Raw genomic sequence first — 18,296 nt, 5'->3', positions numbered from 1 at the left:
GTCCTCCTAGATACCGTTAGCTTTAAAGGACCTTAGTATCCATTTTTTACAAGCAGTAAAGATATTTTGTCCTCTCATTTAATCATGTGTGGTAGCGTGAGAACTCAATTTAGTTCTTGACATTCTGATGTCTGATCCCTTTGAACTTGGCATTAGCCTAGTGGAAATTACTTCAGCCTCGAGAATCTGAGAAGTACAAGCTATGTGGTACATTTTTCTGGATGTTTACACAGATAAGGTATTATTAAGGACTTATTCAGCTTTCTTGTCTACAGTGGTGTCCACTTTTTATACTAATCAAGAAATCATATTGCCTTCTTCTTGTTTGCAACCAGCTAATGATAAAGAAAGCTACAAACTTTGGATTTAGTAAGCTCAATCTCCGGGTACTTATCTACAACACAGGAATTTCGGAGTGCTGAGCAAATCCCAACTGGATCTAGGAAAGGATGTGCCAGATACAATCAGTAGCCATCAAGTCATTGTACAGTTATGCAAGAAAAAAACAGACATAAGTTGTCAGAAATCTGTGGGCTCACTCAGTAAAGCATTGTTAACCTTTTGGGCACATTGGGCTTAGGCCCTAAAAGTGGATTTCTACATAGCAGTCAAATGGTCATCTATTCAGAACTTCACCAGACAGCTACTAGATATGATGTAATCTGCTGATGCACAGTTTCGGAGACATTCTTCACAGGGCTACTGCATAAAGTTATCCTTGATTTTGCAGCATAAAGGGCTCCTTCCTACTCTTATTGCTTGGTACATTCTGTTGTAATGGCTGCCACGGAGGATGGAAGTGCAAAGTAACAAAAATATACTTAACAATGATTCCTTTTTTCTCAAGATATGCCATGCAGCCCAAGTTCTCCCCCATGTTGTTTGATATGTTTATGCTTACATAATTGAGGAACAGCTTGGGAAATCGCTCAAAGATACAGGGGACATTCACTTAATTCCTGCTAGTTGGACAACTGAATTAGTACCAGCACCTGCCTTATTGGCTACTGGACACAGATGTGCCTTAAAGCTTTATACAGACAAGTTTCCTTTGGCAAATGTCAGGAATATTCCTTGTTATGTTAGCTAGGTGCTGGAATGTGCCTAGGTTTTGGGTACATAGGGCTAAGGCCTCAACAGTGGATCTTGGCAAAGTACCTCTATGGTAGGCGAGGAAAAATGAGAGATAAGAGATTTCAGAGAAATGAGCGATTCAGCCTGAAGATCGTGGTGCAGACTGTTTTAGAGACACATCGTGTTGAATTGAGTTGTCTCCTTTGTATGTTATGCTGACCAAAATCTAATGGGTCTCTAAATTAGGATGTAACAGGTTTTTTTTTTATACTAAAATGTTTTATGTTACAATAATCCACAGTAAGCAGTCTATATATAGAGCATTTACATTTTCAGAGCATTGCCATGCAAACCACCTTAATTTAAGAAATTTGTTTGCTAATATACTGGGTACTATTTTACCTGTGGTTCAGCTTCAAGATTTATTTTAAAAGGATGTGTTTGGCCATCTTCACATACTTGCGGAGACCATATCCTAGTTTCAGCTCTACAAAAAAAAATACAAAGGAAAAGATTCATGCACTTAATTTGTCTGTATTGTAATATAATTAGCTTGATCATGTAAGTCTTTCTTGAAAGTAGAAACTTCTGAATACTGCCATTAACATGGCATCCATGTGAGCCAATGACCCAGCCACTGTTTTTTTTAGAGCATGGCATAAGGGGTCATTTACTAAAGGTCCATTTGTAGAAATAGTAGTCATGTTTTAGTGCTTTACAGGTCAATTTCATAATAGAACATATTAGAGCTACAAATCACCAATTTTCTCAACCTCCAGGGCGGGATAAATGCCAGACAGTGCAAAATTGCTGAGACAGATTTCTTAGTGATATAGAACAGTTTAAACTATGAAAGTTTGATAGTAATTCAATGTTGGAAAATGCCAAAAAGTTCAGGCACTCGAGACTAGCTCAAACCCTGTAAGATGGGTAAAAAACCTTTTATGCATGTAAAAGCATTGAAAGGAATGGACCCATTTATTTCAAAGCTGGTTCCATACCTGTTTATATAAATGGGCACATTGAAATGAATGGTAAAAGCTCCATATATGGAGTTTCCCATTATTAGCCAAACATGCTAGATATCAAGTAGTCTGACATTTAAGGACACATTAAAGTCCCCGCTGGGCGTACAGTATTATAGTCTCTACAGTAATTTTAACACAGATTTGAGCTGCGAGCAAAAATCATCATTAAAATTACCATAGTAACGGTAATAATGCAAAGCTATTACCGTAGTAACGGGAATTGAATCTACCCCTTACCCTTTTGGAGTTGACTGGAAATTTCTTATTAATAATGTCTTTTTTTGTTTCATTATAGATTAGTCAGACATCGTACAGTAGGTGTAAGCTCTGTTTCATATGATCCTGCTTTTATCATGCTCCCAGAGCAGCCCATACTATGTCTTGAGTCAGACATCGTACTATAGGTGTAAGCTCGGTTTCATATGATCCTGCTTTTTTCATGTCCCCAGAGAGGCCCATACTATGTCTTTAGTCAGACATCGTACTGTAGGTGTAAGCTGTTTCATATGATCCTGCTTTTATCATGCTCCCAGAGGAGCCCATACTATGTCTTGAGTCAGACATCGTACTATAGGTGTAAGCTGTTTCATATGATCTTGCTTTTTTCATGTCCCCAGAGCAGCCCAGACTATGTCTTTAGTGGTTCATTAATTTAAGTTTAATTAGTTTAATTTAATTCCAGTGGAAGCTTTCGATGTTCGGCATAGTTACACAATGGTAACACTAATTAATCACTCAATTACAGACTTTCTAAACTCTCTTAATGTGTTAATACACCAGTTGTGCTGTTTGCGGCTCTGGGGACATGAAAAAAGCAGGATCATATGAAAGAGAACTTACACCTACAGTACGATGTCTGACTAATCTATAATTTGTCTATGTTTAGTAATGGAAGAGTCTATAGAGTTTTTCTCATTCATTTCAGTCTGCCTATTAAAATAAATGGGTTTTCTGCTTGTAGTGCATATATTAAAACGCATGGGAGTTTTTCTGATATGTTTAAACATAGATGTTGAATTGATCTTTTTTACGTAAATTGCAAAACATGCTGCTTCATAGATTGCAAAGAATTCCCATTTCCTACCTACATGATTTATAGTGGTTCTCATGGAAGGCTGGAAAATAGACCTTTAGCGGACTCCTTTCCAAAGACTTCTGCTGCCAAAAAGTCAGTCCTGTTTCAGCCTGCTTTGGCCTCATCAATGACGTCAGGTTGTTCACAAGAGCCATGAGTAGCAATAAGGAGGATTTCAAGCAGTGCTTTTTGGGAAATGTTGAGGTATTGACTGACGGGACTGTCATAAAAATTAAACTTTCCGGAAATCCCTCCTCCTTTTGAACAGGCTTATTAACATATTTTTCCCTGTGAACATTGCCTGGATTTCTCCCTATTGCTACTCATTGTTCTAGTGAAGATTTTCAGAGAAATGGCTTAAAATTACATACACTAATATAGTTAGTGTGCAAATATTGCATGAAAAGTGTTTATTTTATCATTACATAGTCAGAGTCTGATTCAGTAAGGAACATAAATGAATGCCGATACGTGCCGTATTTTACGTAAAATCGCATGCCCAGAACTGGACCATACGCCAGTGAACTCAAGAAAAAACAATTTTGCCACGATCATTTTCGTTTCATGATCATCGCAATGATAAGAAATGAAAGCTTGTGACCATTTATTTAAAGTGTTCTGCCGGAACAGCAGTCATGAGGAACACCTATCTCCTCTATGGCAGCACGGTGACTAAGTGGTTAGTACTTCTGCCTCTCAGCACTGGGGTCTTGAGTTAAATTCCCAACCATGGCCTTATCTGTGAGGAGTTTGTATGTTCTCCCCTTGTTTGCGTGGGTTTCCTCCAGGTGCTCCAGTTTCCTCCCACACTCCAAAAACATACTAGTATGTTAATTTTCTGCTAACAAATTGACGCTAGTCTCTGTGTGTGTGTGTGTGTGTGTGTGTGTGTCTGTGTGTGTGTGTGTGTGTGTGTTAGGGAATTTAGACTGTAAGCTCCAATGGGGCAGGGACTGATGTGAGTGAGTTCTCTGTACAGCGCTGTGGAATTAGTGGCGCTATATAAATAAATGATGATGGTATGGTCACACTCGCAAATTGGCCACCTTTGCGATAATCACCGGAGGGGAGAGCTGATAAGATTCAGTGAGGAATCTGAAGATCCCTCTACCGCAATTCTCTACCCATAGGCTTCAGTGGGGTCATTCCACATCAGATCACCCCAAAAAACATGAAATGTCCACCACCCATCTCAGATTTTTTTGAAAATTTTTTAGTTGAGAGGATGTCAAAACAACTATTTCTGCCAAATATCTCGGCTGTCTGACAATTAGTTGATTGAATATTGATTTTTCAATTTATTAAATAATTTACGTCTTCTTTATCCAGTTTATATGAAGTACCGCGGGTGCTTATTAAGCAATCACCACGAAATTTGGACCCCTAAGGTAAATCTTTTTCCCAAATCCAAAAATCCAAACGAAATTACTTTATGTTCCTCATATGTTGCGTTACGGCAAAAATGCAAATTTTTCAAATACAATTAAAAATGCTAGGTTCATTGACATTAGGGATCCCATTTTTAGGGGGGTGTCTAAAAAGGGTATACATTACTTCCACGAAAAAAATCAGCCGGGTACTCTGTTTCATAGTGGAGAAAAAAAATAATGAAGTTGATGTTAGATTACTGTTGTACCGCATACATAATTAACACAAGGAACCATGAAATTTAAAACCTTTAACATAACTTAACTGAAGCTGAGTCAACAATCTCATTATTTTTCCCTTGTTTGGAACTTGTTGTAACGGTCTGTAATTTTCCTTAAAGTGTCAGCAGAAAGTGTATACTGCCTTCCAGTACTTCCTTGGATAGTAGGCACTTCCTTTACACAGAGGACGTGAACAAAAGGAACAAAACACTTATTTCTTGAAGTCCAGGGGGTAAATGTATTATGGTCCGGTTTTTTCAACTTGCGGGAGATCGGCGAGTTGACAGCTAAAATTTAAACCGGCGCTGGCCTGAAAAGGGAAACTTGCCTTTACAAGCCATAATACATTTACAGGACAGCCCATTTGTTGACTGGTTTTGCTTCATGAAGTGTATCAGCACATCTTGTTCCCAGCTATGTATTTCAATGGTTTTTGAGTGGATAGTTATATGGCAGTCCGTATTTAAAAGACTACCAAATGATCAGCTGCCATGATTGACTCTTTCTGTGTCTCCCTCTCTTTTTTTCTGGAAAGTTTCAGTTTTGGTCTCTCTAAAGGGAATCCCCTTCCCATCAGTTTCTGTTTGTTTCATTTCCTGTATGGGAGTTTTATCCCATTGCCTCAGTTTAGTTCACTTTTTTGGTATGGTTTTTAACAATGTTAAATTACGTATGCAGTACAACAGTAATCGAACATAAACTTCATTGTTTTTTTTCTCCACTATGAAACAGAGTACCCAGCTGATTTTTTTGTGTGGTAGTAATGTATAACCTTTTTTAAACAGCCCCCCAAAAAATGGGATCCCTAATGTCATTTGAACCTAGCGTTTTTAATTCTATTCGAAAAATGTGTGTTTTTGCCGTAACGCAAAATATGAGGCAGATAAAGTAATTTGGTTTGGATTTATGGATTTGGGAGGAAGAGTTACCTTAGGGGTCCAAATTTTGTGGTGATTCCTTAATAGACATCTGCAGTACTTCAAATAAACTGGATAAAGAAAGTGCGATTAGTAAATTATTTAATTAAATTGAAAAATCAATATTTAATCAACTAACTGTCAGACAGTAGAGATATTTGGCAGAAATAGTTGTTTTGACATCCTCTCTTAATTAAAAAAAAATTGTAGAAATCTGAGATGGGTGGTGGACAACCCTGATTGAACTGACATGGAATGACCCAGTGGCTAATGCCATCTTCAGATGGTGTTAGCCATTGGGCACAAGTTCTTTTCGGAACTTGTTATATCATGCAAAATAGCTGTTTCCATATAAACCTTTTGGGGACTGCTTTTGCATTCGAAATCAGTGGGAAAGCAGCATAAACTCCTATATTTGCTGCAATCTTTTAGTTATAAATAGAGGCGATACTTAAATTTGTGGTGGTGGCTTGTTAAATAGGCCCCATTGGCAGATAGTGTTGTATAAAGCTCACATAGTTTGTTGCAGGGTTATTGAATATAAACCATGTAAGACTGACATTGCTAGTTATGCCAGTATTTTTTTTTAGAAATATAGTAACGTTGTACTCAATGGCCCTGTATTTCCAAATGAGTAAACTCAAAAATTTATAGAATTTTTATTTTTGTTGAATTTCTGCGAGTGTAATATTTTTATATTAAGTTTGACTATTAAGAAATTAGTATGGCTATAACTAGAAAGATTATCTCCATAATGGACATCATGTAAAGTTGGACACAAGCCCGTTTTCATAGCATGAAATACGAACTTCACTCCTGCACATGCACACAAAAAGCATTACACCCGTGTCTGTATGTAGAGTCTATCACATCTTGTGTATACGACTCCTTATGTGGATTGCGGGATGCAAGGGACGTGCAAGCATAGGCCATGTACAGTAAGGATGTGTTCACGTAAATGTGACTGATATGGACCTGGACACAGATACGTCTGTCAGAAAATGTCTCTGTTGTGGATGTTCTTCCCCAGGTGTAAGATGCAAACTGATAATGATGACGAACATCTGAGATGCATCTGACTTCGAATACTATATAGAATATGCCTTTTTTTCAGACGCAATTTATTCCTGCGTTTTAGATGAATATTGCATCGAACTCTATATAAGGCTAGGTGGGCCTGACTCCTTAAGGAGAGCAAAGCATAAAAGAAGGTGCAACTTTGCATCATTGCAAAACCATGTTACATTGGAGGGGGAGGTAAATTTAAAATGTGGGGACAGATTCGTATTTGGGGTAGGGCATGTCTTGGATCAACTTTATATTTGTGTAAAAATAATGCTATCAAGTATTTGTGTAGTACATGTAAAAGCAGCCAGTATTTCCTTACATGCAAAATAATAAACTAATTTGCATCCTTTGCATTGTAACATGGTTTGTCAAGGATCAAATATACTCCTTTATTTGCCTTGCTCTCCTTAGTAACTCAGGCCAAATATGTCTATAACTGCTGAGTGCAGTCCAAACCATTCTGACCATTGGAAATTAAATTTTAAGTAATATTTCACTGTCTTAAGCGATAATAATTTTAGTGATACATTAATAAACTGTCATTTCATGCAGGGTTACTATCGGTAAGAGTGAGGCAGTTTATACCTGTCAATCTTCAAGCAGAGCTGGTCTGTTGCAGCTTTAATTCTGTCCTGTGCCTCTGCATGTGTCATGTTATCAGTACTGTATCCATCAATAGCAAGTATCACATCTCCAGGGCACAAATTAGCAACAGAAGATTTACTTCCTGGTGTGATCTGAAAGAAACAATCATTTGTCTTCAACACTTTGAAAAACGTTTTTAGCTGAACCAATATGAAATTTGTAGCACTTAATCTCATGTATCAAACTCCTTTTTTCCTATAGATTATAAGATTGAGAGCAGGGCCATCTTACATTGTCTGTTTGTTTATATCCATTTATTGTATTTTTAATGTTTTAGTTGCTAATCATAAAGCACTGTAAACTAAATTGTGCAGATGCTGTATAAATAAATGTTAATAATAATTGTAAATTCAGAATACTTTTTTAAGAGGTTAATTAGTCAAAATATAAACCCAATTTTATGTTTAATTATGTGATAGATTCACTGGACCTGATTTACGATGCAAATTTACTTTGGTCTTGCACCCCTGCCCTTAGATGGTCCTCCCAGCTCACTTAAAGGTGCATGAGTGTTCTCTTTTATTGGATGATACTGTCACAAATAAGAAATATGCCTATGATTGTGTGGAGGCAAAAACATCTTAAGTGGCACATTGTGCAAAACTGTAAATATCACGTAACAGCAAAACCTTCTGCCTCTTTAGAATCTCGCTTTTCACTAAAAAAGAAATAAATCCTTTTTTTTCTATTAAAATAGTGCTTGGTTTAGCTTTATTCACAACTTAAATGAAACATGAGAGTAAGGGATATCGGGATTTTACTTATTACATGAATCATTTTTATGTGTTTTTTTGCATTGGGCAAAGTGCAACTGTAGAACACAAGATGCTCTATTCATCAATTATTATGACACTCCCTTCATGTATTTCTGAGTTGGAGAAAAAAGGGATTTTATAAAAGACAAATGGCTGTGTGTAACTCTGCAATGACAGGAATGCCTTTTATAATGCAGCCGCTCTACAGCCAAAGTAAAGTGTATCTTGCACTTACTTTTGCTGCAGATAATCCACCTTTAGGGTGCCAGGCATATCTTGGTCTCTGTCTATTTCCTAGCCCCCTTAACATTACATCACAAACCCAACGTCATCAGGTTTGAACTGAGTTCTGCAAAGAGCTTTTAGCATACACCCAAACCTCTGAAGATGAAGAGTCTGGTAACTGGGAAGATTATTTAGCAAACAATTAGAGATTCAATTTACCCCTATAAAATATGAGCTCAATTATATAAAAAGCTAAAAGTTCAAGAAGGGGGATTAATGCAGACGGACGGGAGGGGGGCAGACTGAGAGGAGACATGGGAATCCCGGCGACTATTGTTCCTCTATTTGAGGAAAACAGAATCAACATATAACATCAAATTTAACAGATTATAAGAAGAGGGATGAAGTATCTTGAGGGTGAATGTTGGTGTTGTGTGTACTGGAAGGGCTATTATATATAAACCAATCGCATCAAATTTGGGAGAATGTTTGGAATTTATTGTTCAGGTATACCAAATGTGTTTTCATTGATGCCAAGAACCAAATTTTATTTAAGAGATGTTATTTAGAAGGGGGGTCTGATTTTTTTCTATTTCTTAGTTACTACGCACCTGGCTGCGTGAAGGATTTGTAAGGACAGCTTCTCTGCATGTTTATCAAGAGCTTCTAATGGAGAGTCAAAATCAAGGATCAGGGACATTTAGCGCCCTGAATCTATGTAACCTCACTGAGTAGAGCAGCCACATCATCCAAAAACAGAGCAATCTTTGGGAAGGGTCACCAGATGTGAATGAATGACCACCGTTCACCGCAACCCCGCCAACATAGATCAGATGTGATCCTGTATATCGTTTTCAGCCTAGTCGGGACAAGGTACCATCTAAACGTTTTCTTTCACAAGTGAGTAGATAGAGGTCCTCGAGACCTGCTGTCTGATTGTTGACCAGGTGTCCTCATCTGGTGGCCTGCCCAAGTCGGCTTCCCACTTAAGTTTGTTAGCTGGGTAGTTGGTCTGTTTGGTGGTGCAAGGAGATTATATCAATTAGAGATAATACTTCGCTGAAGGGGATCTTTGACACAAATGGATTCCAATGTTGTCAGCTCCCTCGTAGCATAAGGTTTTGAGAGGGATTTGACATAATGTTTTCCCTGAGGGTACGCCAAAGTGCTGACTGATGGGAAATGAAACGTTTCTTCTAGGGACATCAGTGGAATACAATGATCAAATTCTAGTATATCTCTAATCAACTCGATGCCCCTCGCGTGCCAGGATTGGAAACAAAAGTGGCATTGCCCTTGTGAAAAAGCGGGATTATGCCAGAGAGGGTATTGTGGTCGTCTTAAAGTGTAGTCTACAATAGTCCCATATGTGATAAGTAAAGGTGTGACAGAGTGAATTCTCATAGTTCTAGGCCTATCACACGCTGGCATCCCCAATGTCGAGCCCAAGAAAGACACCTTGCAAAAGGAGCATTCCAGGTCTATCCACCTTGGGCCAAGTCCTTCTGAGAACCGTGCCACGGTCTGGCTCAGATGGGTAGCGCTATAACAGAGATTTATGTCCAGAAACCCCCTATCTCCATTATGTGTAGCTGTGTGCAAAGTTGCAAAGCTGGTACGTAGGGGCTTTTGGCACCAGACAAATTACTGGTTTTGTTTTGACTATGAGTTATTTTTGTATAATCAGTGATTTCTGATGTTAGATACAAACTATAGTAACTTTTCCCACAGGACAGACAGACCTTCTTGGGCTTCCTGTTCTACTTTGGATGGCATATAAATGTTACTCATGTTCCCTCTAATTATTGGAAGTCTGTGTGGAAAATGCTCTTTTGTGCAGCTTTTCTGTGAGACAAATGAAAACAGTGACATATGATGCATACACATATATTTATGTGACCGAATTCTGAAGAAATATTCAGCGATTTGTAAAAATACTTTTAAAACACTGTGCTGGGAAAAAGTCGAACTGCAAAACACTGCACCATAGACATTAACCCGGTATCCTGTCACAGTAAGTATCAATCAGCTGTACCAATTGTAAGACAGTAGGAGTATGTTTGTAATGAGGCAAACTGAGGTAGGTATCACAGGCAGCAGAATTTGAAGACAGTAAAATGTAGGGTTTTAATTACGAAATATGCAAATGTTCTTGTTGCAAAGTCATATATAAGTTGTTTCTTATTGGTTGCAAATCTATTATTGATTCTTAGGGGTAGATTCAGTTAGCCGCGTTGCTCTTTATAACTATGTGGCCTGCTTATTACCATTACTACGGTAATTTATCTGGAGAAATTATCGAAGTAACTGTAATAATGCACAGCTATTACCATAGCAATGGTAATAGTGCACGGGCTGCATTGTTCTAAAGAACAATGTGGCTAATTGAATCTACCCCTTAAGGGCTGATTCAATTTGGCCACGTTATTCTAGGAACAACCCGGCGCTAAAAGTATTACTGTAATATGGTAATTTTAACCCAGATTTTTTGCATTAACAGACAAATGTTTGTTAATGTAGGACATGAAAAGAGTGCCATTGCGGTTGACACATCACACCATATAATGAAAAACCTCAGCCCTGTTTAGAGTCAAGGGGGTAACTATGCCCATAGCAGACAATGGGAATGCTAGAAATTGCAAAAGAGAAAAAACTAAGAGCTTCCTCACACTGGGGGGAATTCAATTGTGCGCGATGTGTCTCCATTCTGAAGACACTTTGCATGTACTTTTTCAGATTAATCTACGCAGATTTTTCTTCCCATCTCTATGGGGTTTGAGGAGCGTAGATTCTCAGGAACATTATGGCTAATTGATTCTTCCCCTGTCACTCTAACATTTGTATCTCAGTTTTTGTATATTTGGTGTCGAAGTCAGCAAATTGGATAAAGTCATTTCAATTAATATCGAGCAAACTTGGTTGTCTTTGTCTGAAATTATGCGTAGAGCACGCTACGGCGTGGAAGGGCGTATCCAGCCGCAACACGTGGCAATAACCATTTTTACACTTTTGTATACATTCTCACAAACACACACATTTGTAAATAGTACACATTAATCGTAGTTGCAACACATAGTTATTTATGTCGAAATATAGTAGTTTTTATGTGTAATATTATAAGTTATATGCATATTAGTGATACATATGGTACAGGTTAAAGGAAAGGTGTCATGTCTGGTATCATATTAATCCCTTTTACATCAGCTGTCCGGTTCATTCGGCGAAGAGATCGCACATTGCATACTCTAGTTATTGATGTTAGGGAATAAACCTTTAATATGATGCTGACTATAAAATGCTAAAGGACTAGTTGTAACTTGAGTCTTGGCGGGAAGAAAGGAGCACATCCCCTGGAGAGTTGACCTTTGGATTCTTTAGTTTGAACTAGCCTATGATCTGCAACCCCCTGGACCTTCCTGAAGCCTGGACCAATAGAAGCAAGCCATACCATCTGCATTGTTTTACTGTATTTCTGTTTGCATATAAGTAGCTTTCATCTAGTGTTCAGTCATCTTGACCACAGACTTCAGACCTGAATGACTGTTCACTGGATCCAGAGCGCCTGCGATAAGTAACGGCTATACTTATTATTATTTCGCTTGAATTATTCTGCTACTTTTTGAGAATAAATTTATTTGTGCGTTGGAAACACAAATCGAGATTCGACAATTGTTATTGGATAGCGACGAAACGTGCATAACATTGGCACATGTAATATTGAAGGATTTGTTTAAAAAATATTTACCTATTTTCTGTGAAACAGTCATAATTACATTGTTAGGTTTATTAGATAAACACTTTATAAGGTCTAATTGTTTTGAGGATCCAAAGAAAGGCAAAACAAAACCTCACGGTATGGGATTGGGGTGTCATTCCAGACACCAAAAATGTCATTTGGATTCTTTCACTGGCTCAGTCTTCCTTTCATTCTGGGCCTTTTGAATCCACAAAGTCATTAATAAAATGTGGGAAGTTGCCTCATTGTATTAAATTGCTATGCAGAGTTCCTCTTGGCTGTCATTGCTTCCGAATTTCATTAATCTTATGACACTGTAAACACAGTATAGCGGATTAGATTATACCTAACCTGATTTATTTTATACTTTCCCACTTTCTGTCTCTTCGCAACGAATCGTGTCATCATAGTCCTCCATCATGCCCACTTTGCTAGTAAGTGGGCAGAATGCGGGAGGGTAACTTGCTCTCCAGTGAGTCCGGAAGAGGTACAAAGAATTCTATGAGAGTGGGTACATATAGACTGTGTGCACAACAACAAAAATCAAAATGGTTTCGGCTAAGCACTGAATCTGATAATCTGAGAATGAGCTGTGTGCAGTGGATAACAATAATTCTAGGACTGGTCAGTTACAGTTTTTTCTGTGTGTTTTCTGTGTATGTCAGTATTTTTGTGTTTAAGGGGTTAATTAAATGTGTGTACAAGAGATAACATAACCCCCTTTTAAACTATTGAGGATATTATATGTCAGTTTAGAGTTCCACGACATGCAGTCTTGTGCTTTAATATGATATAGAGCTCCTAAGTGAATTTTAAAACCCTTAAAACTTACAGTATGCATTACATTATCCTATATATTATTTTCGTTGGCAATAAAGGATCAAATTATATTGAATGTGGCAAGGAAAATTTAGGAGACACTCAGACCTTCTAATGAAATGAGCAGTGGATGTAATCATTGAGACCTATGTATATAATTTATCCCACAAAGTTAGGCATAGTAGATTACAAGTAATTGACACTCAAGTTGTGATAATCGGCCTCAGAAGGATGTTAATTAATTGTACTATACTGTTGCGTGCACCGGGCTGTTAGACAACTCGCCAGGCATGGCGGCAGTGAAGAAAGCCGTCCTGGTTGCCCTGGCAATGGCCGGAGTGTTGAGGCCAGGAAGGGAGACAGATGACCCATCGAGCCTAGCACATCGGCTCGTGGCAGGAGGAAGCCATTACTCTTCAAGAAGAACATTGTTGCCCCTTTGAAGTTTGCTAAAAACCACCTGAATGAAACAAGACTACTGGAAGAATGTTCTGTGGACAGGTGAGTCTAAAATACAACTTGTTGGCATAAATGAGTAACATTATATTTGGAGAAAGCCAAAAAGTGTATTCCAAATATGACCCTCATCCCAACCCTGAATCATGGTTGGCAGTGTTATGGCTTAGGGCTGTTCTGCCACAGGAACAGGAGAGCTTCCCAATATTAATGTAACTATAAACTGAAGGTCTACAGAATGTGGGTCCTGCAGCAAGACAAAACCCTAAACACAAAAGTCAGTCTACAAACAAAATTTAATGTTGGATAATTTTGAAATTTTTTCCCTGCAGGCTAAAATGCATTTGCACCCCTTACATTGCAACATGGTTTGTCCATGAGCAAATTTTCACCCTTTAGCTGGATTTACATTGAACTCTAAAAATAAGGCTGAAAGAGGGAAATTCAATTAGTCGTGATGTTCCTCAGAACATCACGGCTGTGCATTTTACTGTTAATATGGTAAATTCTCCACTGATTTTTCTTTCTCCTCCATGGTCCACGAGGAAAACTCAGAACATTGCGGCTAATTGAATCTCCCTCAAAATGTTCAATAGTGCATCTAATATTTAGCAATTGACTTATCTGTTCCCACTATGTTTTCTTACAGTCTGTTTTAAAGTGTTAAGATGCAGCAAATTGCACCAATCTAAGGAATAAATTTATAAAGCTGCAGGTTTCAAAAAGTGGAGATGTTGCCTATAGCAACCAAGAAGATTCTAGCTGTCATTTTGTAGAATGTACTAAATAAATGGTAACTAGAATCTGATTGGATGCTATAGGCAATATTTCCAGTTTTTGAAACCCACAGCTTGATAAACTTACCCCTAAATTACGAATTAAGTCACTAAAAAAATGTAATCTCTAGTAAAATTAGTAAGAGAAAAAAGTATTATTAACATTCTCAGTAATGTAGTATATTCCCCAGAGTGTGTGCTGCCGCTTTTAAAACAATGCATTCCATTTAGAGTTTCTCGTTGAGGAAAGTTCGACATGCAAATCTTTCCTAGCTTAAAAATACTTATTATGTGTTAATGTTTGAGAGGTAGTTTCTCAGTAAGCAAATATGAAATACTCACAGTAAATTGATCCTTCTTTAAGAGTAAGGATTAAGGGTAATGGATTGTGTACCACCAAGAATAGAATGATCGTGGCTCTCCTGTAAGTATTTATGACTTGTGATAAACACACTCAACCAACAGGGTAACACATTATCTTTGACAGATTTAGTTTCTAATGTAGGAATATTTACTGGCAAAATACAGTACTGTAACTATTGGTACAGCAATAAATAGAAGATAGGAAGAGTTTTAAGCTACCCATTAATGTTAATATGTAAACAAGCAACTGTTATACAGCAGAAGTGACCACTGATTTTACTCTGAATTATGACATGAACTAATGGTGGGAGAGAATCCCATCTAAAGACTGAATGTTTCAACATTTTTTATGATAATGTGTTTAAATGGCTTTTTCCAAAAGTAAATTCACCAAACCCTTTCAGAACAAGTTCAGTATACTTTTTTGAAGATACTTAAAATGCCTGTTCTTTCTTATAAGATTGTTCAATGTTTGGGGAGCTGCAGTGGATAGATAATTCTAAAAAGTTTCAATCAGTTCTCTGCAGAATACAGTTTGGTGTATTACTTTTTCAAAGTTTACAGTTCATTGTAATTAACTTCAAAACAATTTACTGTAGTTGACTATAGAATTAAAACAAAAAAACATAATTTGACAAATGCAGGTATTTAAAAAAAAACCTGTAAGATTGAGCAGTGGAGGCTAAACAGTTTATCTCCCTACATTATAAAGCACTGGATAATCACACATTAGAAAGAATGCAGTAACTGAGAGCCATCAAGTGTCACAAAAATACTTGAGGGTAGTTAGCCCAAAATTTGGTGTGTCATTGCCAGTTGGGGTGAAATAAGCCTATTTATTAAAAGGATATGTATTTAAGCCAACGATCCCTTGAAACATCAGGTGAGTTATTAATGATTTATGCGTTGGTAGTCATTTTTCCGAATGAGATAATTCCGACAACAGTAAATGCGTCATAAAGATTGCGAATGGTGTAATTACGACATGGAAGAAATACAGACCTGATGATAAAGTGGCAGGCAAGAATTCCGGCAACACAACATACCAGCACTGACATTGACGTCAATTCAAACGGCGATTGTTACATTACCGTTATTAAGGGGGCAATGCGAGGACCCGGCAGATGTCTAATGTCCAACCCATCCTAAAAAACATTATTGCCTGTCACTTTATCATTAGGTCTGTATTTCCTCAATGACGTAGTTACACCATGCGCAATGTTCATGTCACATTACTGTTGCCGGAATGATCTCATTTGCACACTCGTACCCCACCCAATTTATGATTCTGGACTACCATGGCAACCACCGTTACATAGCAGTCCATGATATAGTGGGGAGAGAGGCTTTGGAACACCCCTCTGAGCTATGACCTCTTTCTTCTCATCCCTTAGCCATCACGTGGCATGCTGTGAGCCTGTGCGTGTAGCAGGCTGTGTCTCAGAGCTGTGTCTGTCAGCCATTTTTGTTTGCCAAACCAAAAGCTCTTGAAAAAAAGATAATGTTTTGCAGGAAGAAAGCTAAGGGGGTCTATCAGATGCATGCAAAAGGTACTTAACTTGCTACTTAAAAAAAATTATATATATATATATATATATATATATATATATGTTGGTTTGCAGCTTTGATTTCAGGGCTGATTGGGGGTAAATAAGCCTATTTATTAAAAGAGAATGCTATTAACCTGATGCCAAACTGGTTGTTGGGAAATTGGGCTTTTTATTAAATGTGAGTGATATTAATTTTAATCGGGGTTACTTGGTGGAAGGAAACCCATTTATTATATGGAAATACTATTTCTTTCATGTTGGGACTGCCTGATGGAAGGAATCATAGTTATTAACCATGGTTGCTATTGATTTAGTCTTGTGCTTCTTTGGCGTGTCTGGTGTGTTCACTCGTTGCTCTGCTTTCCAGGAGGTGAATTTGGCCTATCTCTTTTCCAAACAGGGACCCAATATTCCAGGATCCAGACAAGCAACAGAGCTTTAGACATCAGCGGCAGGTCGTCAAAGCTGCAAGACCAGGTAAGAGAGAGCAGCACATTCTGACAGCTTTCCGATTCTAGTCAGTCAGTCCCAATTTTGTTGTGATTGCAGGGACTGTTGGAAGGTATGTCCCGCTTCACACTACTCTGCTGTTAAGAGGGAGCTGTCTGCACCCAATCCATCCCAACTGGTAGCTATATTTTACAGTGCAGCGCATGCCAAATAGACCATTCACAGTTGTGCACTTCACCACTTTGGTGCCACTACTATTATGTTCAGAGTTACTCCAGTCAGGACTTTGCGCACACTCCTCCTGCAGTTTTTTGGTGCTCAGCTTCATGTGACTGAGGCTGAATGACTCACAGTGAGCTCACTAAGTGGGCTTCGACATCTGACTGCAGTCAGAAGTTAATTATAAATTAAAGAGGGTCAAATTAAAATTATGTTTTTTTTGTTGGGGAGGGAAGGAAGTTCTTTGGCAATATGACAATGCCTTGGTTGGGGACAAAGTGGCAGCAGGGAATTATAGTATATATGTGTCATATTGTTGAATATGATATGAAAAGGAGCAATAATGGCAGGATCTTGCCTAGGGCTCTATTGGGTCTTAATCTGTCTATGTGTCCTGCTTATCTATATACTATATTTCATACACTGTGCCATTCACACAAATCTTAATAAATAATATATCAATAGTATAAAGTAAGAACATCCATGATACAAGGCTAAATATCAGGTCTTTTGCAGCTGATTTATATAAACTCTGGGAGCAATAAATGCAAATCTGTGTCCATTGTCAGAAATCTATAAATTTACTGTGTTTCTGAAAGTTCTTCCTGCTGTATGTGAACAATATAGGAAAACTTTAAGCCTAATACCAGTTACTGCTAAGTTGTTTAAAATAATTAACTACTTTCGCGATAGTCTGTCTTCATATTCAGATTACACTTGCAATGTTTAGCATGCTGTGTTGACAGCTATAAACAACAGGTGTCTTTGAGAGCAGGCATACTCACTGTGGGGTCAATGTGACTCAAAGTGATTTGCAGTAATTGCTTTCTGCTACTGATCCTGAAGAGTTTCAAAATCTGCTATTGCATCTCTTGTTTGTTTTAATTTTTATTACTGCAGTAACATTGGCTACAACAGCAAAATCAAAATACAATAATTGTATTAGGAATTAAGTACATATACAAAGGTTTTGTATTTTTATAAATGTATAGTATGATGTTTAGTTTCAGACAAAGGGGGGGTATTCAGTTGTGAGCAGTGTGCCGCCCAACTTTGCGACTGCGAACTACGGTACCCCAACATCATAGACTTTCTTGCGCACCTCTATGGGGGAGATGTTACATAGCCGCAGAGTGCCCATGTGACTATTCCTGAGGCATTTGGTGGACAATAGAATTCCCCCAAAAGAATGATAAATGGCTACAGAGTAAACATTAAGGGCCTGAGTCATTAAGGAGAGAAAAGAATAAAAAAGGAGTAACTTTGCACCTGGACAAAACCATGCTGCATTGGAGGGAGAGGTAAATTTAAAATATGGTGACAGATTTATAGTTGGGATAGAGCATGTCCTAGATCAAATTTAAATATCAGTGTAAAAATAAAGCTATCAAATATTTGTGTGCTACATGGAAAAACAGCCAGTTTTTTTCTTATATGCAGAATATTAAACTAATTTGCACCTCATACATTGTAACATGGTTTGTCCAGTAG

The 18,296-nt window shown here is 37.8% G+C and overlaps 1 protein-coding gene across 2 annotated transcripts in view; it reads right to left on the bottom strand.

Moving 5' to 3' along the window:
• PDLIM3 (PDZ and LIM domain 3) overlaps positions 1 to 18,296 on the bottom strand; it is a 48,743-nt gene that overhangs the window by 16,335 nt on the left and 14,112 nt on the right. For both annotated transcript variants that reach the window (XM_075196878.1, XM_075196868.1), the window contains exons 2-3: positions 7,397 to 7,548; positions 1,477 to 1,561 (exon numbers count right to left, since the gene is read on the bottom strand). In XM_075196878.1, the coding sequence (XP_075052979.1) occupies positions 1,477 to 1,561; positions 7,397 to 7,548 (237 nt within the window). The remainder of the gene's footprint in view (positions 1 to 1,476; positions 1,562 to 7,396; positions 7,549 to 18,296) is intronic.

Source organism: Mixophyes fleayi, chromosome 1, assembly GCF_038048845.1.
Source record: "Mixophyes fleayi isolate aMixFle1 chromosome 1, aMixFle1.hap1, whole genome shotgun sequence".
Lineage (NCBI taxonomy): Eukaryota > Metazoa > Chordata > Amphibia > Anura > Limnodynastidae > Mixophyes > Mixophyes fleayi.
The sequence above is the reverse complement of the archived record's forward strand: the minus strand, read 5'-3'. Positions and strand labels throughout refer to the sequence as shown.